The following is a 22,223-nucleotide window of genomic DNA, read 5'->3' as shown; positions in this document are numbered from 1 at the left end:
ATAGGACTAGGGGCAATGGGTATAAACTGGAGAAAGGCAGATTTAGACTAGGCATAAAGAGGAATTTCTTCACACTGAGAGTGGTGAGGTACTGGCACAGGCTGCCCAGGGAAGCTGTGGCTGCCCCATCCCTGGAGGTGTTCAAGGCCAGGTTGGATGAGGCCTTGGGCAGCCTGATCTGGTGGGAGGTGTCCCTGCCCATCAGAGGGGGTTGGAACTGGGTGATCTTTAAGGTCCCTTCCAACCCAAACCATTCTCTGATTCTGGGGGGGGCACCGGCGCCTGCCCAGGGCGGCCGGACCCAACGCAGCACCCGGTACCGAGGGGCGCAGTGCCCGGGGATACAATAAGTCGTTACTATTACAAAAAGTGGAATATTTGTGATTTAAGCTAAAGTAGAGATCAGTTTCATCTACGTCAGTCTGTCCTTGGGAGCGCGGCAGGCAGTCCGTGTGCCCGCGGGCTTTCTCCCGGGCCGCGCTCCGCCGCCGCCGTTCGCTCTCCGGAGGTGACACCGCCCCGAGCGCAGCGTGAGCTGAGCTGAGGGCTGTGCTGCCGGATCCCAAAGGCGAGGGCAGGCAGGGCTGCAGCCGGCTCCGAATCAGCGAGAGAGCTGCCGCCGCCAAGTTCGTAACATTAGTATCAGACCTCGGAAAGCAACAGAATACACATAAGATGTCGGGAATAATTTATACACGTGCAAGTAGGAAATCTCTCCTGTCCCCGCTCCCGTCTCGCCGCAGACGAGCGATGGGGATCGCTGCCCCGAGTTCCCCAGCCCTGCTAAAGGCTGCTCCCTTTCTAAACCTCCCAAACGAGCCCTGGAGGGCTCCTCCGCCGGCACTTTCGGTCCCGCCGGCCCGGGGAGGCTCCGCTGCCGGGAAGGAGCCGCCCCCGCGGCTGCCGCAGCCGCTGAGTGGCCGCCGGTCGGCGGGGCGGAGCTGCCCGGGCCGCGCTGGGGCCGCCTCCATCCCCCGAGCGGCGCCGGCAGCGATCGGGCGGTGCTCGCGGTGCTCGCGGTGCGATGGACGCTGAGCCGCCCCCCGCCGCACAGGTGAGAGCCCGGACCCCCCCGCTCTTCCCCGCCGCCCCCCTCCTCCCCCCCCCTCCGCCGCTCCCGGTCACGAGGCCGGCGGAGCACGTGGCGCCGCGCGCTGAGTCACGGCGGGGCGGGGCCAGCGGGACCCCGGGGGGCGGCGGGAGGGACCGGGCGGTGCCTCACACCTCTCCGCCCGCTGGGAGCGCCGCGGCGGGGTCCTCCCTCCGCCCCCGGGCAGAGTGTGTTCTGTCCTCTCCGCCCGGTTGAGGTCTCCACAGCGGGTTCTCGCCGCTTCCGGGCCGGTGTACGGGCCGCACGGGAGCGGGAGAGCGGCGGGGAACGGAGTGCGAACCCGGTTTAGGTTTATATAGTGTTTACGTGTTTTTCTCGGGGTTCTAAATGGAAAACGTACCCTTATCAACTGAGTGTTGTTTAAAGAACTAATAATTGAAACTTTATCTGCAGCTGTTTTAATTCCTTTAACGTGAAACTTTATCTGGAGCTGTTTTAATCCCTTTAATGCTGTGAATTTAAGGCTCCAGAGTTCTGAGACTCTTCCAGTGTATGACAACGGTACGTGCGGTGTGATAGAAGGGTTTTAACGCCGTCTGTCCGTCCCTGAGGGTATGTAAGTGGGTACCTCTGTGGGTACGCATCTCTAACCGCGCTGGGTGTTGCTTTTCTGTCCATTGGATGCTCTTGCTCGTCTGTCTCAGGCCGCTCGTCGCTCTGCTTGGTGCATCTTTTTCTCTTCCCAGGTAGCTCTCCGCCTCTCCTCCTCGGTTTCTTGGAAAGTACTGCACCAAAAATCAGGCTTTTGGCCTGCGCAGCGTAAACGCCCCATGAATTTGCCTGTAGTATCTATCTATGGCATTTTTGCACTTATTTCTGGTAGGTTCTTGACAGACCAATTCCCATATACCCGTTTTTGTACCTTCTTGCCCAATCCACCGTGACTTCTCTGCTGGCAAACTTGGCTTTTGTTACTCACTTTCCTACTTTGTCAAACTCTTCCTACCAAGCCACGAGTTGCAGTTTTGCTATCTGAGCTCAACAGCTGCTGGTTTCTTCTCTTGCGGGCCTAGCCTGAAAAGGCGTTGCAGTTTTTAGATAGTAAATGATTACCATCTTTGACATATATTTTTAAATGTATTTATTGAGTGGAAAGCTCAAATACCCTTTCCTATAAAATGTTGACTCCAAAATGAGAGAAGGGAAACATGATCTTCCTTTAGCCTCTCAGACTTTGCAAGCCAGCAGATGGGAAAGGTGTGCGCTTATGCAAATGCACTACAAGATCTTTGTCTTTTATATGCCTGGTAGCAATTGTTACAGCAGTAAAGGTGAATGTAGAGGACTGGGCTTTATCTGGCTCTTTAACTAGAATGTAAAGTTGCCACTTCTGTGCAAGTTACTAATGCCATTGTCTGCAATATTTTTGAAAAAAGTATTCCTTCACTGTACTTCTCTGCCTGGAAATAGGATGCATCTCTGTATGCATCTCTGTACTGCACAGACCTCAAAACACTTAAAAGAATGCCCTGGGGTAAGTGTTAAGATGTTTCAGGTCACACTTGCGAGAGCATGGTATTCTATAGTAGCCATTCTGTTTAGTAAATTTCAGTTGATTGAAATGGTTGCTTGTAACCTTGTAAAACAGCTCAACAAACTTATCAGTTATTAAATTTTGAGCCTTGCAACAACAGAGCAAAAAGAATTAATTTTCCAACACAACAAAGCTGTAGGTTGCATTTATACTGAAGACCAGCTGTAACAACTGGCAAAGTCAGGTAAACAAATAATCCTGTGCCTTTGTAAGTGGATCTGTTAGGGTTTGTCTACCTAGAGAACTGTCCTGAAGAGTCTCTAGCTCCATTAGAGTGATCTCTTGAGCCTAAAAGGCTTTAACAAGAAATTGCACATTCATTTTTTTTTATTGCTTCCTGCATTAAATTGTCGTGTGAATGATGTTTTTTTATTCCCTTATGGCCTATTGTTTCCACGTGAGGTAGATTCTGCAGGCAAAGGTAAACAAGTGCACTCTTTGGGCCTGGCAATAAGTCTTTGGATTTTTTGGTTGGTTGTTTTTTTGTTTTGGTTTGTTTCTTGATAATGAGGTTTGATAACAGTCTTGAATAGGAATATCTGATCAAGGTATCTGTAGAAATATCTATTTATATGTCTATGTATGTAGGTAAATTTCAGCATAAGAAAACATCCATGTTTTTGCATATACTATTATCTACTAAAATTACAGACCAGTTTGGAGGAACTGGAGAGTATCACAACTTCTGTCTTAAGTAAAAATGCATTTATTTTCTTCTGTGCTCACATTGATATCAAGGTGCACTAATGGAGTTTTCTTTCCTTCAAAACTCACAAAAAAAATAGTTTGCAGTTAACCCAGTGGTAGATGCAATGCAATGTATTATGTTTAGCTGAAATGAGTGTAGACTAATAGGAGCTGACTGTGTCAATCCCTCAGGAGATATTATTGTTATTGTAGTAGATATCTATCATACATATACTGCTCTGTAGTTTGTTTTTAAAATGTGCTAAGATTTTACATTTGTACTGGAAATTGATGGAAGTACAAGAAGTCAGTTGACCATGAAAATCTAATTTGAGGAAGTTTGTGGTTAGGACTCAAAGTTGGAGAAGAGTTTGGCTTTGAAAGTTTGTTGAGAAATATTTGAAAGAGACCAAACTGGAACAAAAAAAAAGAACATCCAATGTAAGCAGAGGGCAGCTGGGTGATCTCAATGCTTTAAAGAACTTGAGACATTTTTACAGCACTGTGTGGGTGGTTAGGAAGGTCTGTGTATGGTTCCTGCTAATGTTCATGGGCAAATGATAGACTTTGGCTCTCTGTCCCTTTTTTCTTTTCATTTTATTTTTTTATTGAAAAAAATAGAGATGGCACATTACTTACCCTGAATAAGAGCATGGCAGGTTATGTATAATCCCGAAGGACAAAGATACTGTTAAAAATATGTCAGATTATTACATCTAGTGTTGCACCTGAATACCTTTTTGATTTCTTTTGGTTTCTTTTCCCTAAGTACTAGATCTTAAGTTTGCAAAGCAGAAAAATATCTCTTTGATAGGTATTGCTACTTTTGTGATCCTGACTGAAATGAACATAGCAGTAGCATACTGAATATTCTTATTTCAATAAAGAAATCTTGATATTTTTGTGGAATATACTGGGCTTCATGAGATGATGTTGATGAGGAACACTAGAAGTGGAAGGAGCTAAGTGAAATATTCATTCACTTTTTCAGTAAAATCAATTAATACAAAGTTTTAAACGTATTTTTCCTATGTAGTTGTAAAATTCTGTTATATTAGGTTCTTCAATAGAACCAGCAAATCCAAACCAGCAAAAGCTGTCCGAATCTGTCACTGAAAATATTTGGATGCCTTAGACTTTTAAAGGAGAGTGAAGAAGAGTCAGTTGCCAGCCCAGAAAAGGGTGAGCTCAGGGGAGAATGAAAGGGTATAGAAAGGTCAGGTGATGACAGCAAATGATGCCAGCTGTGCCCGTTCCTGTAACGCTGGATGTGTGCTTCATTGGAAAGAAGGAATTTGTTTGAGTTTTTGTATCTAGAACGCTGCTTATTTCCTTTTTTTGCCCTTTGAAATTGTAAAGATAATGACTTTAAAATTACTAAACCATTGACTAAAATTAGGCAAATTTGTGAAAGAGTGATGTATTTGCTAGGATTGTGTAGCTAGTGCAGCACAGGTCCAGGCAGTAACCTGTCGCCATGAATTAAATATTAATCCCTGGCTGCTCTGCTTGAATTTCAGCCAGCAAAAAGTGCTCCAAAGTCTCCAGGATAATCACCTAGTTAAAGTTTGTTTTGGCCTCCACCTAATTCCGGCCCTAAGTAACGTATTATTAAAATATAGCACATTCCTAGAGAACTTGAAAGGGTTAGAAGTCTGTTCAGTTTTCTGATACAGTGTATTATACCAAAGTTGGACTTTGTAGCACAGAATACAACTTCAGGTGAACAGAAAAGAATACAGTGCATTGGCCAGGTTAGTTCCTTTTTGGTAGTAATCTAGTTTAACTGGTTCTGAAAACACTGCATCTGCTACATGTGCAAGTCTTTCTACATAGACCAATGAAATATCGGGCAGGAGGAGTTGGCAATTCAAAGTTGACTTTGAATTTGTATTATCCAAAGTTGACTGATATACAGTGAACTGAAATCACCCTCAGGATTGCTCAACAGCAATACCTTTATGGCCTGTTTGTTTTATTAAGGTAAACAATTAATCCAGCCAGTAAGAAATTAAGCCAGCAAGGCTATCTGTGATGTATAAATCTGCTTTAAACCATGCTTATCTGAAACAGATACTGGCAAATCCATTTCAAGTAAAGATAGGCATTGTGTACTTTTATCTTTCCTACCCAGTAACTGCTTTCACACAGGAAAATCAGAGCTAGTGGCAGTAACGTAGTAATTGGCAGTAGAAGGAAGTCAAATGATTGCATAGCACTTAAGTTTTTCTAAAGCATAAGAGCAATATTACTACTTTGTGCAGCACGGTACTGAAGCAAGCGCAAGGACAGCTCTGTCTCAGGATTTCTTTGTTTCAATGATTTTTAGATATGTATTCTATAAGGAAATGAAAAAATACATTCCCCAGCAGAGTAGCTTGTTTTAGTATTGCTTTAGTTTTACCTTAGACATGCATAGTTCAGCAGTGCCTGTTTCTAATAGAAGCAAAGTCTCCCTGAACTATACATTTAAATTAAATATTAATTTGGCTAGCCAAGCAGTCTGAAACAGCATCAAGTACAGATAAAAATATTTCATTATTTGACTGCTTTGTAGAAGAAGATTTATCCTCATCTTACAAAACATTTTCTGTTTTCTGTCTTTAGCCATTTGGGATTCTGGGTGAAATATTTGTTCAGTTTTCTTTAACTAACGTACTGATTTTCTAACGTTACATGTTGATACATGGGCTTTGTGTTTGACTCTTAATTTCTACTTTAATACTCGCTTTAAAGGAGTTAATTCAAGAGTTTTGATATGTTGATAACAGAGATGATGGAAAGCCAATGTAAGAGTGTTAAGTTAGCATCGGTTTACCAGTGGACTGTATCCTCTGCTTATTGGTGTATTACTAGTCCCTAGTAGGAGTACTAATTGGCAAGACTGTAGTGGAATGGATGTAGCTTAGAAATAATACTTCGTGAGTGCAGCTTATATACAGGTTAAAGTTTTTTGTTATGTTGGCTTAGGTTTCTGATTTTGGCCTGATTAGCTGCGGTTTTTATACTGGTAAGAAGGAATATAAAACAGTATTTATTTTTAGCCAAGTTGAAGGTGCTGTAAGTGACTGTTAATGTTTCCTATCTTTATAGTTAAACTAAACAGTTTCAAGAAGTATGTCTGTCTGTTTTGTTGATGCTGTTGCAGTGCTGAGGGAGGTGAGACCACCCAACTTTGTACTTGGCTTGCAGTGTCTTAAGACTTTTAGTCCAACTTCTGCAATATTATTATGAGCAATGCAATTAAAAAAAAGAGAAGAGAAAGGATAGGCTAGTTTGATGTTGCAGCAACATGTTTTCTTAAGGCCACTTTGAAACCATATCTTTCAAACCTATTAAGGAAGTATCTTCTGTATGACTATGAAACATAAAGATACCAACTTTTCCCTCATTGCCTCCACCTCTGCCTGGCAGTTCCAAAGTTTTATTGCTGTTTGCTGTGTTGGTTTTACATGCTGTCTCTTGTAAGTATAAGAAACTCACTCCTGGAGACTTACTGCAAAATAAAGCTTGCACAGTTGAGAAATTGACTCAGAAGCAGCTTGGTTGACAGCCTGCCTTTAAGAGGTTTGTTCTATGGTTAAAGATGTCCCTATTTGTTCAGAATTCGCAGGCAGTACATGGTCTGTACAGGTCTACAGCTCTGAATGCTGCCTGCTGCCATGTAGGGTGGTCAGTCTTTCTGTCTGCTCCACAGCTGGCATTTGTGGTTTGCGTCACGTGGGCCTGGAAGCTTGGCCATTTCTTCTTTCTGTCTTCAGGAACTGTTTGCTGGAGTTACATGCTGTTGGGTAAGCTCAGACAGGTCCAGTCTATTAATACATGGCTCCGTGGCTGGTGTCACAACAATAACTTTGGGTTTTTTGATAATGGCATGGCCTACATGGCACTGGGGTTACAGGCTTCAGATGGGAACTGCCTCTCTCAGAGGATGAAGAGGGTCTTTGCCCAGGAGCTTGGGGCATTTGTAGATAGGGCTTTAAACTAGATATGAAGGGGAGGGGTATAACATCAAACTAGCCCTTAACAAGAGATGGAAGGATGGGTGTCAGGGATCAGGTGTTAGGAAGGATACTTCTCCAAAACACCTTATTGGTAATAAAGGGTCCAATGGGAAGGTGTTACAACCAGCAGCCCAGCTGAAGTGCCTTTACACTAACACATGAAGCTTGGGTAACAAGAGGAGGGGGTGGAAGCTACTGTGCTACTTGAAAGCTGTGATCTAGTTGCCATCATGGAAACATAGTGGGACAAGTCCCACGACTGGAACGTGGCTATTGACAGCTACAGACTGTTCAGAAGAGACGGACCAGGAAGGAGGGGTGGAGGCGTTGCCCTGTATCTCAAGAAAGGGATAGAATGTGAAGAGCTGTCATTTAAGAGTAGCCACAAACAGGTTGGAAGTTGCCGCGATTGAGAGATGGGACACAGTCTGATGCAAGCAAGATGTCGATTTTATTGTATTCTTAACATTTATTTATACTAGTTACAAGTGACGCGTTTCACGCTGATTGGTTATAGTCCATTGCTGTATGAGTTAATATTTGGCATTGCTGCATAGCTACAGATATCTATTCTTTTTGCAGGTCATTAGCTTCTTTAGACAGTAACAAGGTTTCCCCCTGTCTATATGGTTGCTGTGCCATTTGCACGTAGCCCACATAGCTGTTACTCCTTGCTCTTCTTTTCTTGAGGGGATTTCTTGTTTTTAGCTTATCCAAGGTCTGTGGCCAAGCTTATCCAACACATCCCCCTTAAACAATCTTTCTGTACTTTGGGTTTTTCCACTGCCTGTCAGACCTTGTCGTACAGGAAGTCACGGGCACTGGTTGCCAAGGGAAGTTGGGGATGCCCCATCCCTGGAGGTGTTCAAGGCCAGGTTGGATGGGACCATGGGCAGCCTGATTTAGTGGGATGTCCCTGCCCATGGCAGGGGGCTTGGAACTAGATGATCTTTAAGGTCCCTTCCAACCCTAACTAGTCTATGATGCTAAGAAGGCTGAATTGTGTCCTTAAATAGTGTATTTCCAGTTAGTTTGTGTGCAGTTATGTGACCAGATGACATGTTCTGCAGTCAGCTGGGTTTATTACCACTGGTGCATAATTACCACAGGGTGGCAGGGGTGGGTGGGCAATTCTGAAGGTTGTTGAAGCTCAGCTCAGATGGGCAACAACTTTTGAGAATCTTCGTGGCTGGAAGCAGAACGTGGAGATGTTAGTGGCAGAGGTCATCCCAGAGGTGTCAATGGGGGTATTCCACCCCAGCTGATTACACTAATGCTCTTCACTGGTATTGCAGAAGCAGTGAGTGGTATGTATGCACTGGTGCAGGTAGTATAGTCATTACGTGTCCTTGGAACAAGAATGCTGTTAGTCCCCGATGCAATCTTCTGTGAATTATTTAACACAAGATGCACGGATGTATTTTCTGTTTTATAACATAGAATTACATTTACACTTTTTTTTTGCTGCTGTAGATGTGTCTTGAGCAGGTCCGTGTCAGCTGACAGATTTCTGGAAGATTGTCCAGCTGATATTTGTAAAATAAATCAAACCAAACAAATCTGAGTAAAATTTTGAAAACAGTAGGATTTAAGATATCTAAGGATGAAAATGGAAATGCTTCAGTAGCAAAAATATTACTGTTAAAGTAACATCATATGATAAAATATATTTGAAACTAAGTCATAACTTCTGACAGCTGGTCTTCCCAATTATTTAAATTGAATTATTTGGCTATGGAAATGCACATCGTATTTGATGCCTTATAGCTGTGTATGCCATAACGGAAAGAATTACATCACAGTGAGTTCTCATGCTTTCTAATTCGATTTTAGTATGTGAACTGGAATATTATCAGGTCAGTTCTTCAACTAGTATAAATTGTGACTCAGTGGAATGTTATAGTTCCATGGAATGTTTTCCAGCTTGATTTGTGATACTTTATCATCTGCCACTTCAGAAATCTAGTCTGCTCTTACCATGCTTGGAAATCCTTGTTCAGCTGATAACGAGTGCAAACGTTTCTAAACATCTCTCATTTCTTCAAGTTTTTTTTTGGTGGTGAAATGGAAGGCACTTAACTAATGAAACTGTTAATAGACTGCTGAAAATTATTCTGAAAAAAGCTGTTACGAAGGTCAGAGACATAGAATTAGTTAAATTGGAAACAAAGCTTGGGGTGAATTTTTGATAGATTGTCTCTGTATGGCTGAGATGATGAACAAGGTCTTATAAAATGCAAGTAGTAATGACAGAATTAATAGTTTATAGCTGGCTCTGTGAGTAGTGATTTGCTAACAAGATCTGTCTCTCATTGTCTGAGTGAACTATGCTGTAGAGAAATTTTAGAATCTTGAAATTTTTACTGATAATTTCCCATAATCTGTTTTTCTTTCCCAAGTATTTACTGAGGCATGAGGAAATGAAGTGTTTTGACCAAAAGGCAGAAAACTGTTTAAGATCCAAACCTGACATTTTCTTTGTGTTCTGTATTTTCTTATTTTACAAGTGATCATCTTATCCTTTTTTGCTCAATAAATTGATTCTAATTACAAAGTCTGGAAAGCAATCCAATTTTCTGTAATGTCTTCTACTAATCTACTGTAAATGCTGATTTTAGAAACAATCTGCTAAGTGTAGTGTACTTGTAAACTGGATAGCCTCCTCCCCAGTATTTAATGTTTGTTAAACATACTGAGGTGCCTGGAGTTTGTTTGCTGCTTATGGATGGAAGAAGTGTATTGACATGTTTATTATTTGTGGCAAACAGTCTTTGTTTTAATAACCATCATAGGTGCTGGTAGTGTGTGTGATGGGACACACATAGGGGATCAGCCTCTAAGGTACATCCGCCCATTTAATCAGAAGGCTGAAAGAGGCATCCCTGTGCTGATGAGCTGTACAGGTTGTGAACCTCCCGTGTACTCCAAGGGGACAGACATGGAAGCCCCAAGGAAAGTGGTGGATGGTGGAGGCTCTTGACTTGGGTGGAAGTCAATTACTGATGGTTGAGGTTGGTTGTTTTTGTTGCACTTTTGAGGGTATCAAGAATTACCGCTCTTATATAACGGGCTAAGAGGTATAAAACAATTTCCCTACTCTGGTTGATGCATTGGAAGATAAATTAGCTCCTTTTGCTTTCAGAATTTCAAAATTTATTACTATGCAGGACCTCAAAAAGTGAGGGCTGGATTGCATCACACAGAAACAGAGCTTTAGTTTTATACACAGTATAAAAAAAGCCCACCTCAGTGGGTTTACCTTTCTTAAGCAAAAGCTGATTGTATACAAAATCAGTAAATTGGCATGTGGACACCCGCTATGTTGGCCCTTCTTGAGCTTTCTAGTTTAGTTGTTTAACTTTGTAGGACCTTCAATTGGAAGAGCTTCCTTAAACTTTTGTGGGGTCTGATGGCCTTTAGAGGATTACTTTTAGTGAGAAATATGTGAATCACAAGCATCCTTGCCTCATTCTGTGGAGAAAGAACTCTTGTTATGCGTCTTGGTGTGGCTGGAGGAAGAGCTATACAAACTCATCTCATGCAAATTAAATAATGATCTCCATGGTGTTTCATGTAAACAGAGGGAGAGCAGTTTTGGTCATCATCAGTACACAGTTGAATGGTATTGTTATTTATTGAAGCTTTTCTACAGTGTGGCACTAACAAAGGCTCTGCGCAGTGTCAAACAAATCATTTAACCATCAATTACTTGCTTGGAAAGATAGTTTACCACAGTAAAAATTTGCCACACTGGGGCTGCCTTCCTCAAATCTGCTACAGTTCTGTACTGGACAGTGGTGAGCGGTTGAATAGCAGGAGTTTTATGGCCTTTTTTTCTGTGTTTTGTTTTTGATTATTATTATTGTTATTGTCATTGTTATTATGGGGTTTTTTTTTATTGTTGTTGTTTCTTTGTCTCTGTAGAAACTAAATAACTTTTCTGGATACATTTGAAGTTGAACATTCAAAAAGAAAAAAATTAACCCCGCTTATTTATTAAAAACGTGCACTGAAGCTAAATTCCCAGCATTATATATATAAATATATACATACATACACATATATTAAAATAACCATGTTTGTTAGAAGTGCACATTAATTGCATGACTAATCCGCAAAGGTATTTAGCCCCTGTGCCCCAACGACTGCAACGGGAGGTGGACACCTGCGTACTCTGCTAGGAGTGGGCTAACGCATACACAGCATGTCACAGCTGACCACCTCTGAGGAAAGCTGTATTACCTGCAGTGTAACCACACTCTTTAGCTTTTAGTCTTATAATCATAATCCTAGGCTGATGAGATGTTTGTGTGCAAGTTCTGTCAGTTTGAAAGCATCCTTACTCTTTCTTTGTCAGCCCAGCTTGGAAGCAGGAATAATTTCATTGATACAGTCTTACAGAGTAAATGTCTGTTGCTGAAGGAGAGCTGCTGGGCATATGCTGGTAGGATAGTTACGGAACCTTATTGCTTTATAGTCCTCACAGATATTCCCATTGCTTGCAAGCTGTATTTTGGCCCACGAACAATGGCAAAGTAAGTTTCTTGTGAGATAGGTGAAGTAAAACTTGGTGCGACGTGCTGCATAGGAAGAGACTAGTTTTGAGTTATCTGGTGAATGAAGAGACACACAAGCTGTCCTGTATGTTAAATATGGCCACATCCAGGCCGTAGGGCAGCTGTAATGATCCATCTTGACATGAGTCTCCATAACTTTCCCAGCCTTCAGCAAAATGACAGCTAAAAATGTGGAGCTTTATAGGGAGATGGCAGTGAAAATGTGCATTGCAAAAAAGATGCTCAATAATCCCAGGGAATATTCTGACTTGCAAACAAGTGCACTGTTTTAATGTTTGGTTTGAAACACGCTTTTCCAAAAAGTGCGTAATCTTGATGAAATCAAAATGGTGGGTAGAAGTTTATAATCCAGGTTAATAAAACCTAGTAAAGAAGTTATTTGTTAGGTTCTGTTTCTATGTTTATCCTTTCTTGCTTCCTGATTTGTTCCATTGGACATAAGTGCATACTATGATTTGACTGGATCGTTTTTCCCAGATGACTGAGCCATTATTATAAACAAATCCCCTTGTAGATGAACAAATGAGTAGCCTGTGGCAATGTCCACACACAGGACGTGCCTGGCTGGGTACAGCAGGATCACTTGAAGATGGTCATTTAACAGGTAATCGTTTTCCAAGTACTGTAGGTTCGATGCATAAAATGAATTGGGACACAGAGGCTTTTGTATTTCTCTGGTTATAAAATCAGCAGTATTTTCAGATGCTACATATTTTTTTTATGTTATTTGTTTACATGTAAGACAAGGATACTTTTGTTGCATAAATGACAAAATTCAATAAATACCATGATTTTTTATGACGCAGTTTTGACTTGGGAGAAAAAAAAAAAGCAACACAAAGCCATTATGATCAGCTTTTCCTGAAATGAAGCAGCCTTCTATCTGAGATGGCTGCTATTTGCTTACCTTTCAAAATGGAGTTAGGTGGTGCAGTACACGGTGATGAGACAACAGCTAGAAAGTCAGCCACAACAGAATAGCTCGGTTTACTTGGGGCAACACAGCAGAGTTTTGTTGATGTATCAAGCATGTAAAAACAGACAGCCTAACCCACTCCTGTAAAACAATCTCTCATTTTGCCAGCCTCCCAATTTTGTTATGCAACTTGTGTAATGGATTATAACTTGAATACATATTAACTTTGTGTGTTTATTGACTCAATCATTTTGTAATGCTGCTGATGCAAGATAGAGTAAAGAAGTAGCAAGTAAATGGCTCTGTTAAGCTGAAAGAGGGATTCAAAATTTGAGTGGGAGGGACTACACCACTTTTATATTGGCCAAATATGCTGTGGAAAAGTGAAATTTAGATTAACACAATATAATAACCTAAAAGGGAAGAATGGAACCCATCTAACTGAAACAGCAAAGCTCTGAAAATATGCAAGATTCATTGCTTTAGATGCTGATGTTCCAGAAAGCACTCTAGGATGTCAGGATTTAGAACGTAAGTTTGAAGAAGCTGGATGACACCCATGACCATTTTTGGCTTTTGCTTAGCAGCTGGGGGAGCGCTTGTAAATCTGGGCATAGTTAAATTTATTCAAGAGACGTTCTTCATCATCGGCTCACAACATTAGAACTCATTCTGTCTTTTCCTTTAGGTTAAGGCAGAAATAGGGGAATTTGGAACAGATAACATCAATGCATGACAGATTTGGCCATGAGTACTAGAGAATAACTTTTGAAAAACTGGATGTTGTACAAAGAAAATAAGTACCAATGTCAGATTTAAGACTTTGCTTTCTGTAAGCCATGCAAATGAAGTAGAGTTTGGATTTTTTCCCTGTTGTTTTTTTCGTTTTGTTTTGTTTGCTTTTGTTTCTTTTTTTAAGATGTAGAGAGAGGGTAAGATCAATCTTGGGATCATTCAGCTATGGAAACCACGTACTCTGTATTAAACTCTATTATTTTACAGCTACCTTCTAAAAATACATGTTGATTAAACAATTTTGAAAAACACGGCTACTTCTTGAAGTGTCTGAGATAGAGCACAAGTCTTCTACAATAAGATCTGCAGTGCTGAGCAAGAATACCCTGATCTGTTGTACCAGAAATGGTCACTTCAAAGCAGATCAAATGTGATGGGAAAAGGAGATATGTATGTATTTCTGACTGCAGAAATTAATGAGCCAGAGAGGACAATGTTGCACCTGCTGCTATGCCCCAGGCTGCAAGGGAGTGCTGAGAGTCTCTCGCACAGTTCAGTATTTTAAGGAGTAGCATGGAGGTGAGGATTGATTTTGCAGGAAAAAAAAAAAACAAACTTGTCAAAATGAAGAAGTAAACTGCTCTTTATGTCCTTCCTTTTCATTCTCTTTGACTTTCTGATGAAGGCGTTTTTCTTTACCTGCTGTGGTCTTGCTCTACTGTGAGCATAAGGATTTTGCAGCTTTTGGAGTTGGAATGAAGTTAGTGCATTAATGACTATAAACAGCCTACAATGGCTATTCTATGTTGCAGCTACATTCTTGCTCATTTTACATTCTTCAAACTTAAAGAAACTTGTCTTTTCACTATTACTGGAGAATATACGAGGTATATATTCTCCCTGGCAGTTTGGAAAGCTTACTTGCCATAGCATGTATCCTATGGGAAAACCATCAAGTTGGGAGCTGTACATATCGTAGTTGTAGCCTTTGCTGATACCATTCCTGGAAGATGATGGTGAAATACAAAGATCATCCACATTTTAGGAATTATTTCTGGAGTGAGGGTTGGGAGGGTGAGTGGGTAGAATTGTACTTGTAGGGGAATATTGTCCTTTCAGCTAGCCAGAGCCTTTTCCTGTCTTTATCAGAATAGTGACCAGACAAGCCTTGTAGGGAATCTTTAAGAATGCTGGAAAATCAGCCAAGGACTTTTTTGACTAATCTGTTACAATAGTAGATACTGACAGTTTGGCATTTAGTAGGAGAGCCTGCTGGTATACAGTGAAGGTACAGCCTGAAACATGAGATGTGTGTTCGCAAAAAAAACAGAGAATAAACCCTTTTAGCTAATGCAATATCAAGACTTCTATTTCTGGTCTGGCAAAGCATTCTAGAGGTTTCTCTCTTCAGTAAGAAAAAATGTGCCTACAAATTACACATTCCATTACAGGGACAGAGCTTATCTCTTATGACTCTGGGCACAAGAATGCCCCATGACACATGGTCAACATTTTTTCAACAGGCTTATTTATATGGACATGGAGTGGAAAGTCTCTTGCAACACCGGTTCTATGAATTTCCAACTCTTTTAGAATCCTCCTTCAGGGAAGTTAGCTTGCCAGGGTTTAAAAAAAAGTTTGCTGGCTAAGATATGTGGTGTCCAAAGACTCTTTAGGGCCAGGAAGAGCAAGTGGACATCAAGAAGTAGAAGCAGGCTGGTTTAATGTGAAGGCGTACTGGTGTAGTGTCAGTCCAGTCACACCAATAGTAAGTGGCACAGGTATGAAAGATAGGAAAAAAGACACCCCGAGCACCCCGTTTTCCTCCTAGATTGCCTGGAAGTTCTTGGTGAAGAATGTGGGACAGCAGGCAGCTCCACAAGGCAGTCAGGGATTTGACCTTGTGTGTTCATAAACCACAGGTTGCTGTCACATGGCTTTGTTTGACAGCTGTCTTTTCTGTCATATTTCCAAATCCTAAATTCAGACATCTAAACTTGCTGTTGTACCCCTCTATCCTCCAGCGCAAATAGCTTCTGCCATTCCCTTTTCTCCGTTCTTTTCATAAGGGCCACTGCCCATTCAAATTTTTTGTCCCTGCTGTCTCTTGCACATTCTTGAGTTAACTTTTGTTCTTCAGTGTCCACTTGTAAGGGATTGACAGTTATGGGTCAGCTTTAAAACTTAATTGTTTTTAAAAAGTTACGATGTTGGGCTAACTTGAAGTGCTTTCTGTGCTTCTCTGAAGCAGGTGGCTTATGTGTACAGGATTTTTTTCCAGGAATTGAGTTGTAACGTACCTTGAAAATGATTTAGAAGACAAACCACTAGTTATGGTCACTTCAGAGATCATCTGAAAACATCCAATGATTTATAAATTGTTCTCAAAAACTACTTGAACAAAAACGAGTTCCTACTGAGGATGATAAGGGGAAGAAGACACTCAGCTGTTGTTTCCCCAGCCTGTGCTTTTCTTAGGTGGAAGAATCTTCCAGCTTCTTCTCTTGCACTTGCTTTACTACTTGATCCCTTCCCTTTCATTCTTGCCTTGGAGTATGTCATGTCCTTGCTCTTTACTTCCCACATGTGTTTTTTTTTTTTTAATAAAGCAAAAATGTAAGGTGCTTTTTATTCTTTCACTTTCTGGAAGAAAAGAAACAAGAATTGAGGGAGGTTTTCCCATCTCATTTTCTGTGAGAAGGCTATAGGAGTGTTTTCCTGCTTCTTGTGGGATCTTGGTCCGAGTTCCCTGCTAGATGCAATGGCCATTGGTTCTCTTGCTCTTTCATTTATTCATGCTGGCATATGAATTATCCTCTCCTCTTGGAGTTAGGTGCCAACAGATCATGGGAAAGAAAAACAATTCCTTGTCTAGTGAGAGATTCTGCTAATGTTATCCCAATTTATGTTGCAAAAGGTGTGACTTCAAGAAGTAAAATTGCAAAACCCACTGTATGCTCTGTTTTAAGGGGTTGAAAGTGAGACAGTAGATTGTTTCTCTGCTTACACTTGGGCCACTGGATGTTTCCACTTTACCAGTGTTAATGGTGATGTGGATGGCTTAAATTCCAAACAAAACCAAAACTGACCAAAGTCACATAAAGCAAACAGGGATGGAATGAAAGATTAGCTTTCGGTTTAAAGCACAAAAGGCAGCCCCTGTTTTCGTGTAATTTTCATAGACTCTTTCCTTTGTTTACCCCACTGCAAACATGTTTGTTTAGGAGCAATAAGAGTTAATTGTCAAACTTTACAATGTAGTCAGAGTTTTTCTCATAAAATGTATAACAGACTTTGCCCAGATGGCAAATGCTGATATGTAAATCTAAAACATGAAAATTTCCATTGGGGGCCAGATGGTGGCTTAATGTGAATTGTTTAACATTTATGTTTATCTTATTAAAAGTGCCTTTATATGTCCAAACTAAGCTATCGATGTGGTTGGAAGAGCATATCACTAAATGAACAAAAAAGTCAAAGCATGAGTACAAGGCACCTCCTGCTTACATGGATCATGGGAAGGCAAAGCATGGCCTCTGAGAAGTTCTTTCTCTATTTACAAAATTGCGGAGCAAATAATATAAACAAAATAAAATCACTGTTTTTCAGCCAGAGAAAAATGTTGAAACCGTGTTACTTTCCCAGGAGTTAGAAATGTTGGACAGTGGGAATGCACACATTAAATACTGTAATTTATTTCCCCTCAAAACAGGCGTTGGTGCTCAGTGGGAAAGAGCTGAGCTCCAGACCAGGAGGGAATGTTGTGGCTGTGCAATCATTCCTGGGTGCAGGTCCTTCCTCCTGCAGGGGTGGCCTGGCTCTTCCTGCACCGCCTCTTGGCTCTGCCAAACCCAGCGAGAAATTGCACAACGGAGGAAAGAACAAACGGGCACTTGTGGACTCCGTCACATGAGGGACTGCTGGCGCTTTTACAGTAAACTTGTGTGACATTAAGGGAAGTGGTTAGTGTGGCTCCGAAGAGCAGCAACGAGCCCTGGGTCGGGTGAATCTTTCACAGGACTCTTGGTGCACGTGCTCCAGTTTGGATATGAATCTGTGCTCTCTTGTCCCTCCAAATGAATCTTTCAGAGACCACCACGTCGTGTCGAGGCATCTAAAAATCAGAGGGTAGCTGTTGCACAGGCGAGGAGTAAAATACCTTTGATAGCTGTAGTTATACACTCCAGGTATCAAATACGCAGTTATTTTTGTGGTGCTTTCACCATGGAAGGGGAAAAGTGCATTAGTGATAAACCTAAAATAGAGTGCCTGCCTGTGTCTGTGGCCACTTCTGTGTGTGTGTGTGTGTGTGATAGTGTTCAACAAGGCAGAGAAATAAAGAGGAAGGCTGTTGATCATTGGTTTATGTTGACTGCATTAACTTTGACCTGAGGCTTTGGACTAATGCCAAGATTTATTTCTTCTTCTCTGTGAAAAAGGCAATTTTACTAAAAGCATTGGCTGAAATTATAGATAAGTGTCAAATGATAGGTTAATATTCAAATCAGCGTGCTGTTTGATGATATTACATGTTGAAAGGAAGAACACTTCCTCCATGCGCCCCATTCAGGTGAAGAGTCATTACTGATTTGTTATTTGAAGTTAAGGCTAATATTGCTGTATTTGTACACAACTTTTCCAATTGAAAGTATGAGAGCCCATTTCTGATTATGTGGTGATAATTAAAAAAAACCCCACCCTTTTGGTTTGAAGCGCCACAAATACAACAACTAAATAAAATAAAGGTGCTCCAGACAAGGGCATCTTTCCAGGGCAGAGCAGAGCACGGTTTGGCAAAGCTCAGCCCATTGCCAGAGATAACTGGGCTAAATATGGTCCCTTGAAAAATGATGACAGGTGCCAATCAATGCTCTCATATTTCTCAAACAACAACCCAAGATCCAGAAAAAACATGCAGGCATATTAATTAAAAAAATAATCCTGTGTGCTGAATTGAATGCTGAATTGATTGCTGCACGCAAACAGAAGTGCTGGTGTGCAGCCACAGCGTTTTTATTGGCTAGCTAGTGTCTCTGGAGGTCTCTTACCCCACAAAACAAGGTAGCACCCAAAGCTGTAACAATTAAAGCCAGTAGTGTGGCTGGAAGATTGTGTGGCAAAAACTCAGTGCCTTAAGTTTTTGCACTGAGGCTATGTGGTTCTTCTTAAGGAAGATGTGTTGTGCCTTCTGTACCTCTTTTTCTCATTTGTTTTTTGTGATTTAAACTGAAACCGAGCACCAGTTCTGCTATTTTTGTGCTGCAGTCTGTTGCAACTAAGGGAGGAAAACAGCTCTGTCAATTCACGGCCTCGTGCATTATACACACAAACACAAAAAAAATCTTTTGAGTCACATTTTTAATGGTGCCTTGTAAATGAATAATTCAGAAGTGAGCCCTAAAATCCAGATCCTGCAGTTTTATCCAGAACATATTGCAAATGCTCTGAGACCGGGAAACAGTTTTGAATCTGCTGCAGAAGGAGACAATGAGCAGCTGGTAAACTACTGGCCCTTAATGAAGCAATACTGTGTTGCCTTATCTCCAATTACTGCAGAACTTAATTAGTTCGTTTTACCCTGCCAATCTAGGGAGACCAAACATAGTCTTGGGCAGCCACTGTAATTATTTCAGCTTCTTCATTGTTGGCTGTTAAAGCTGAGTTTGGTCTCTCCAGCAAGGTATATTAAATATCTTGGATTTGGGAACGACCACATTGTGTTATACACAGATATTTTATGTAACTGCTCTTACATAAAATATCTGTGTATAACAATACAATGCAAAATATACAATTTTAGAGAAAAGCAATTTTTTTAGGAGCTAGAAGAAGTAGTTCATGCAAAGTATAAATGTGAGTGTCAATGGAATAGCATTTTTAACAAAGAAATGAGAATATGGAATTGGTGTGTGCAAACACATGACTTTCTTAATGTGACATAATTCGTTTTATAGCTTCATGCGTTCTACGAGTTAACTTGGGAAAGAAGAATATATTTATCTTCTGGCTAGTTCATGTATTATCTTAGACTTGTAGCAAATTGCTTTGTTTCTGTGAGCCTGTGCGTGGGCCGCAGCAACCAAACCAGCAGTTCACACACTTCAGAAAGGCCATATAGAGCCATACTATATTGAGGTATTTTTGTAGCATTAAGAGAATAAGCCTCAGTTACACATGGTTACCTGTTTAATACAGAGTTTACAAGCTTTCCTGTTGTTCTAAACCAGTTTTGCTGGGGAGGACACTTGGTTAAAAAAAGCATTTCTTTTACAGGACATGAATTTGATTGACATCCTTTGGAGGCAAGATATAGACCTTGGGGCAAGGCGTGAAGTTTTTGATTTTAGTCAACGACAGAAGGAGTATGAACTTGAGAAACAGAAGAAACTTGAAAAGGAAAGACAAGAGCAGCTCCAAAAAGAGCAGGAGAAAGCCTTGCTGGCTCAGCTGGAGTTAGACGAAGAGACAGGTGAATTTATTCCTGTTCAGCCAGCTCAGCACATTCAGTTGGAAAATACCAAGCCACAAATCAGTTTTTCCGAGGTAAACTCTTAATATGTGTATGTGAGTGTCTTTAAACTTTTTTCCATTCACAGGAAGGCGTAATGTTAGTAGTTACCTAAAATGAATTTGCATTTGTTGCTGTAATGGAAGGTTCTTCAGTTATTCAAAGATGCAATAACATTTTTTCATAACTTTCCTCTTTAGACCACACAGACTTCAAAACCAGAAGCAGAGGCCTTGTCTTTTGATGACTGCATGCAGCTCTTGGCAGAAGCATTCCCATTTGTAGAGGACAATGAGGTAAAAAACGCTAAATACAGCGGTTTCACGGGTGGTCTTCTAAGGGCTCAGTCTCATGCCTTCTTTTACCAAGATTTGTCTTAAAGTAGGGCTGCTGCTGGAGGAAGTGGAGTGGTGCTCTTGTGTTCTTTCCCCTTGTTGAATCCTGCAGCCAGGGTTCAGTGTGTAACGCCAGCTGATGGCAGCCATTCCAGTTACTGCAAATAATGGCAGCGGACTTTGTGAGTTTGCTACAGCGAGCTCGGTGCAGCTCTCTGCAACTGGTGCGTTTGAGTTGCTTTATTGCCATGTGCTGACCCAGACTATTTGATGTGTAAAGATAAGCCCTTCAGCAGCGAGTTTCTAGCTTTCTTTTTGCTGTTCCTTTCCTTAACTTGAAAACTCCTATCATGGCAATATTTTTGTATTATCCCAATATTTACCAAAAAAAAAGATTCTGTTAATACCTGTCTGCTCTGCAGAAATGATAGAACACCAAAACCCAGATTTTTGCTTTGGAAATTCAAAGTTGTTTTTTTTGAGTGGGGTGGTTTGTGGGAATTTTTCGTTATTGTTCTGTTTGGGTTCTTAAATTTGTTTTTTTTAAACACTCCAGGCTTTTTCAGCTGCATTTCAGGCACTGGTTCCTGCTCAGATCGATAGCAACCCAGTCTTCATTTCCTCTGATCAAACTCAGCCACCTGAATCACCTGTTCTAGTTCCATTTACTGATGCAGAGAACATGCAGAACATAGAGCAAGTTTGGGAAGAATTATTGTCCCTTCCAGAGTTACAGGTAAAGGTTTTGTATGATAAGCACCTGAAAAGAATTGCATGATATTTTGGAAGAGTATGTTGTTTTGGAGAATGCAGTACAAGAGCATCATAACAGATGGTGATTATGACTGTCATGTTGGATCCTACACCTATAGGATGTCTGTAACTCAAACTGAGATTTAATTTTTGGGAAATAATGTATTGAAAAACAAGTAGGAGAAGAAAATTAGTTGTTTATCAGAATGCCTTAATAAAACAGTTTATCTGAATTGATTAGTATCAATCAGAGCTTTCTCGTAGTTAGCAAATAATTATTTGTTTCCATATGCAACTTTTTACAGCATGAGCACGATCATGGCTGAAATTTCAGCTGCTTAAAAATGGACACTTCTCAATTACAGAGCTACAAGTATTTTTCCACAAGCATTATTGTAAATGGTTTTTGCTGTGTCTAAGTGGATTGTGTAAATCACTTATGGTTACTTTTACATTCAACTCTTATGGAAGGGAAAGGTTTTGTAAAGATAGTAATAGGACATATTTAGTTGCATAAAAGAGTGAGGTATATTTATATAGTTATTGTTTATAGATGTTCAGTAAGAGCTAATTTTGTCATGTACATGAACTGAATATTTCAAAGGAACAAAAAAAATCTCTTTGCTGTAGTACTAAAATGTGCATTACAGAGGACATCTAGGTTTTTCTTTTCTCCCGTCTTTATGTTTTTATTTATATTTTCCTTAGATCTGACTATAAAATTGAGAAAATTTATTTTCAAAGACATTATTGTGAAACATCACCATGCTTCACCTTGATGCTGTTCTGCTTTATGCTATTAACAGCAGAGATGAATGCTCAGCAGAATGCCTGTAAATCCAAATCATATTTTAAAAACACCAAACAAAATAACAAAAGTGTTTGCAGGAACTGTGATTTTCCTGCCACTTTACTTTTTTCCTTTGTCTTTTTATTTTTTTCCAAAATTTTCCTGTTCTTTACTCCTGCAGCAGGCGGAAAAGCCCCGTGTAAGTAATGAGGGCAGTTGGTTGTGAAGAGGCAGCAGTGATGCTGAAAATACATTAAGAAACCAAACCAAAAT

The 22,223-nt window shown here is 40.7% G+C and overlaps 1 protein-coding gene across 4 annotated transcripts in view; it reads left to right on the top strand.

The window, feature by feature from the left end:
• The first annotated feature begins 904 nt into the window (after positions 1-904).
• Positions 905-22,223, top strand: part of NFE2L2 (NFE2 like bZIP transcription factor 2) — a 29,143-nt gene continuing 7,824 nt past the window's right edge. Inside the window, exons 1-5 of one of the 4 annotated variants that reach the window (XM_054070377.1) lie at positions 956-1,054; positions 1,575-1,663; positions 19,838-20,107; positions 20,273-20,368; positions 20,964-21,143. In XM_054070377.1, coding sequence (XP_053926352.1) covers positions 19,841-20,107; positions 20,273-20,368; positions 20,964-21,143 — 543 coding nt within the window. In that variant the 5' untranslated portion in view covers positions 956-1,054; positions 1,575-1,663; positions 19,838-19,840. Of the gene's footprint in view, positions 1,055-1,504; positions 1,664-19,837; positions 20,108-20,272; positions 20,369-20,963; positions 21,144-22,223 lie in introns of all 4 variants that reach the window. The other 3 variants (XM_054070376.1, XM_054070375.1, XM_054070374.1) reach the window with 3 other exon arrangements.

Source organism: Cuculus canorus, chromosome 6 (genome assembly GCF_017976375.1).
Source record: "Cuculus canorus isolate bCucCan1 chromosome 6, bCucCan1.pri, whole genome shotgun sequence".
Classification (NCBI taxonomy): Eukaryota; Metazoa; Chordata; class Aves; order Cuculiformes; family Cuculidae; genus Cuculus; species Cuculus canorus.
Note: the sequence above shows the minus strand (reverse complement) of the source record. Positions and strands in the feature narration are given on the sequence as shown.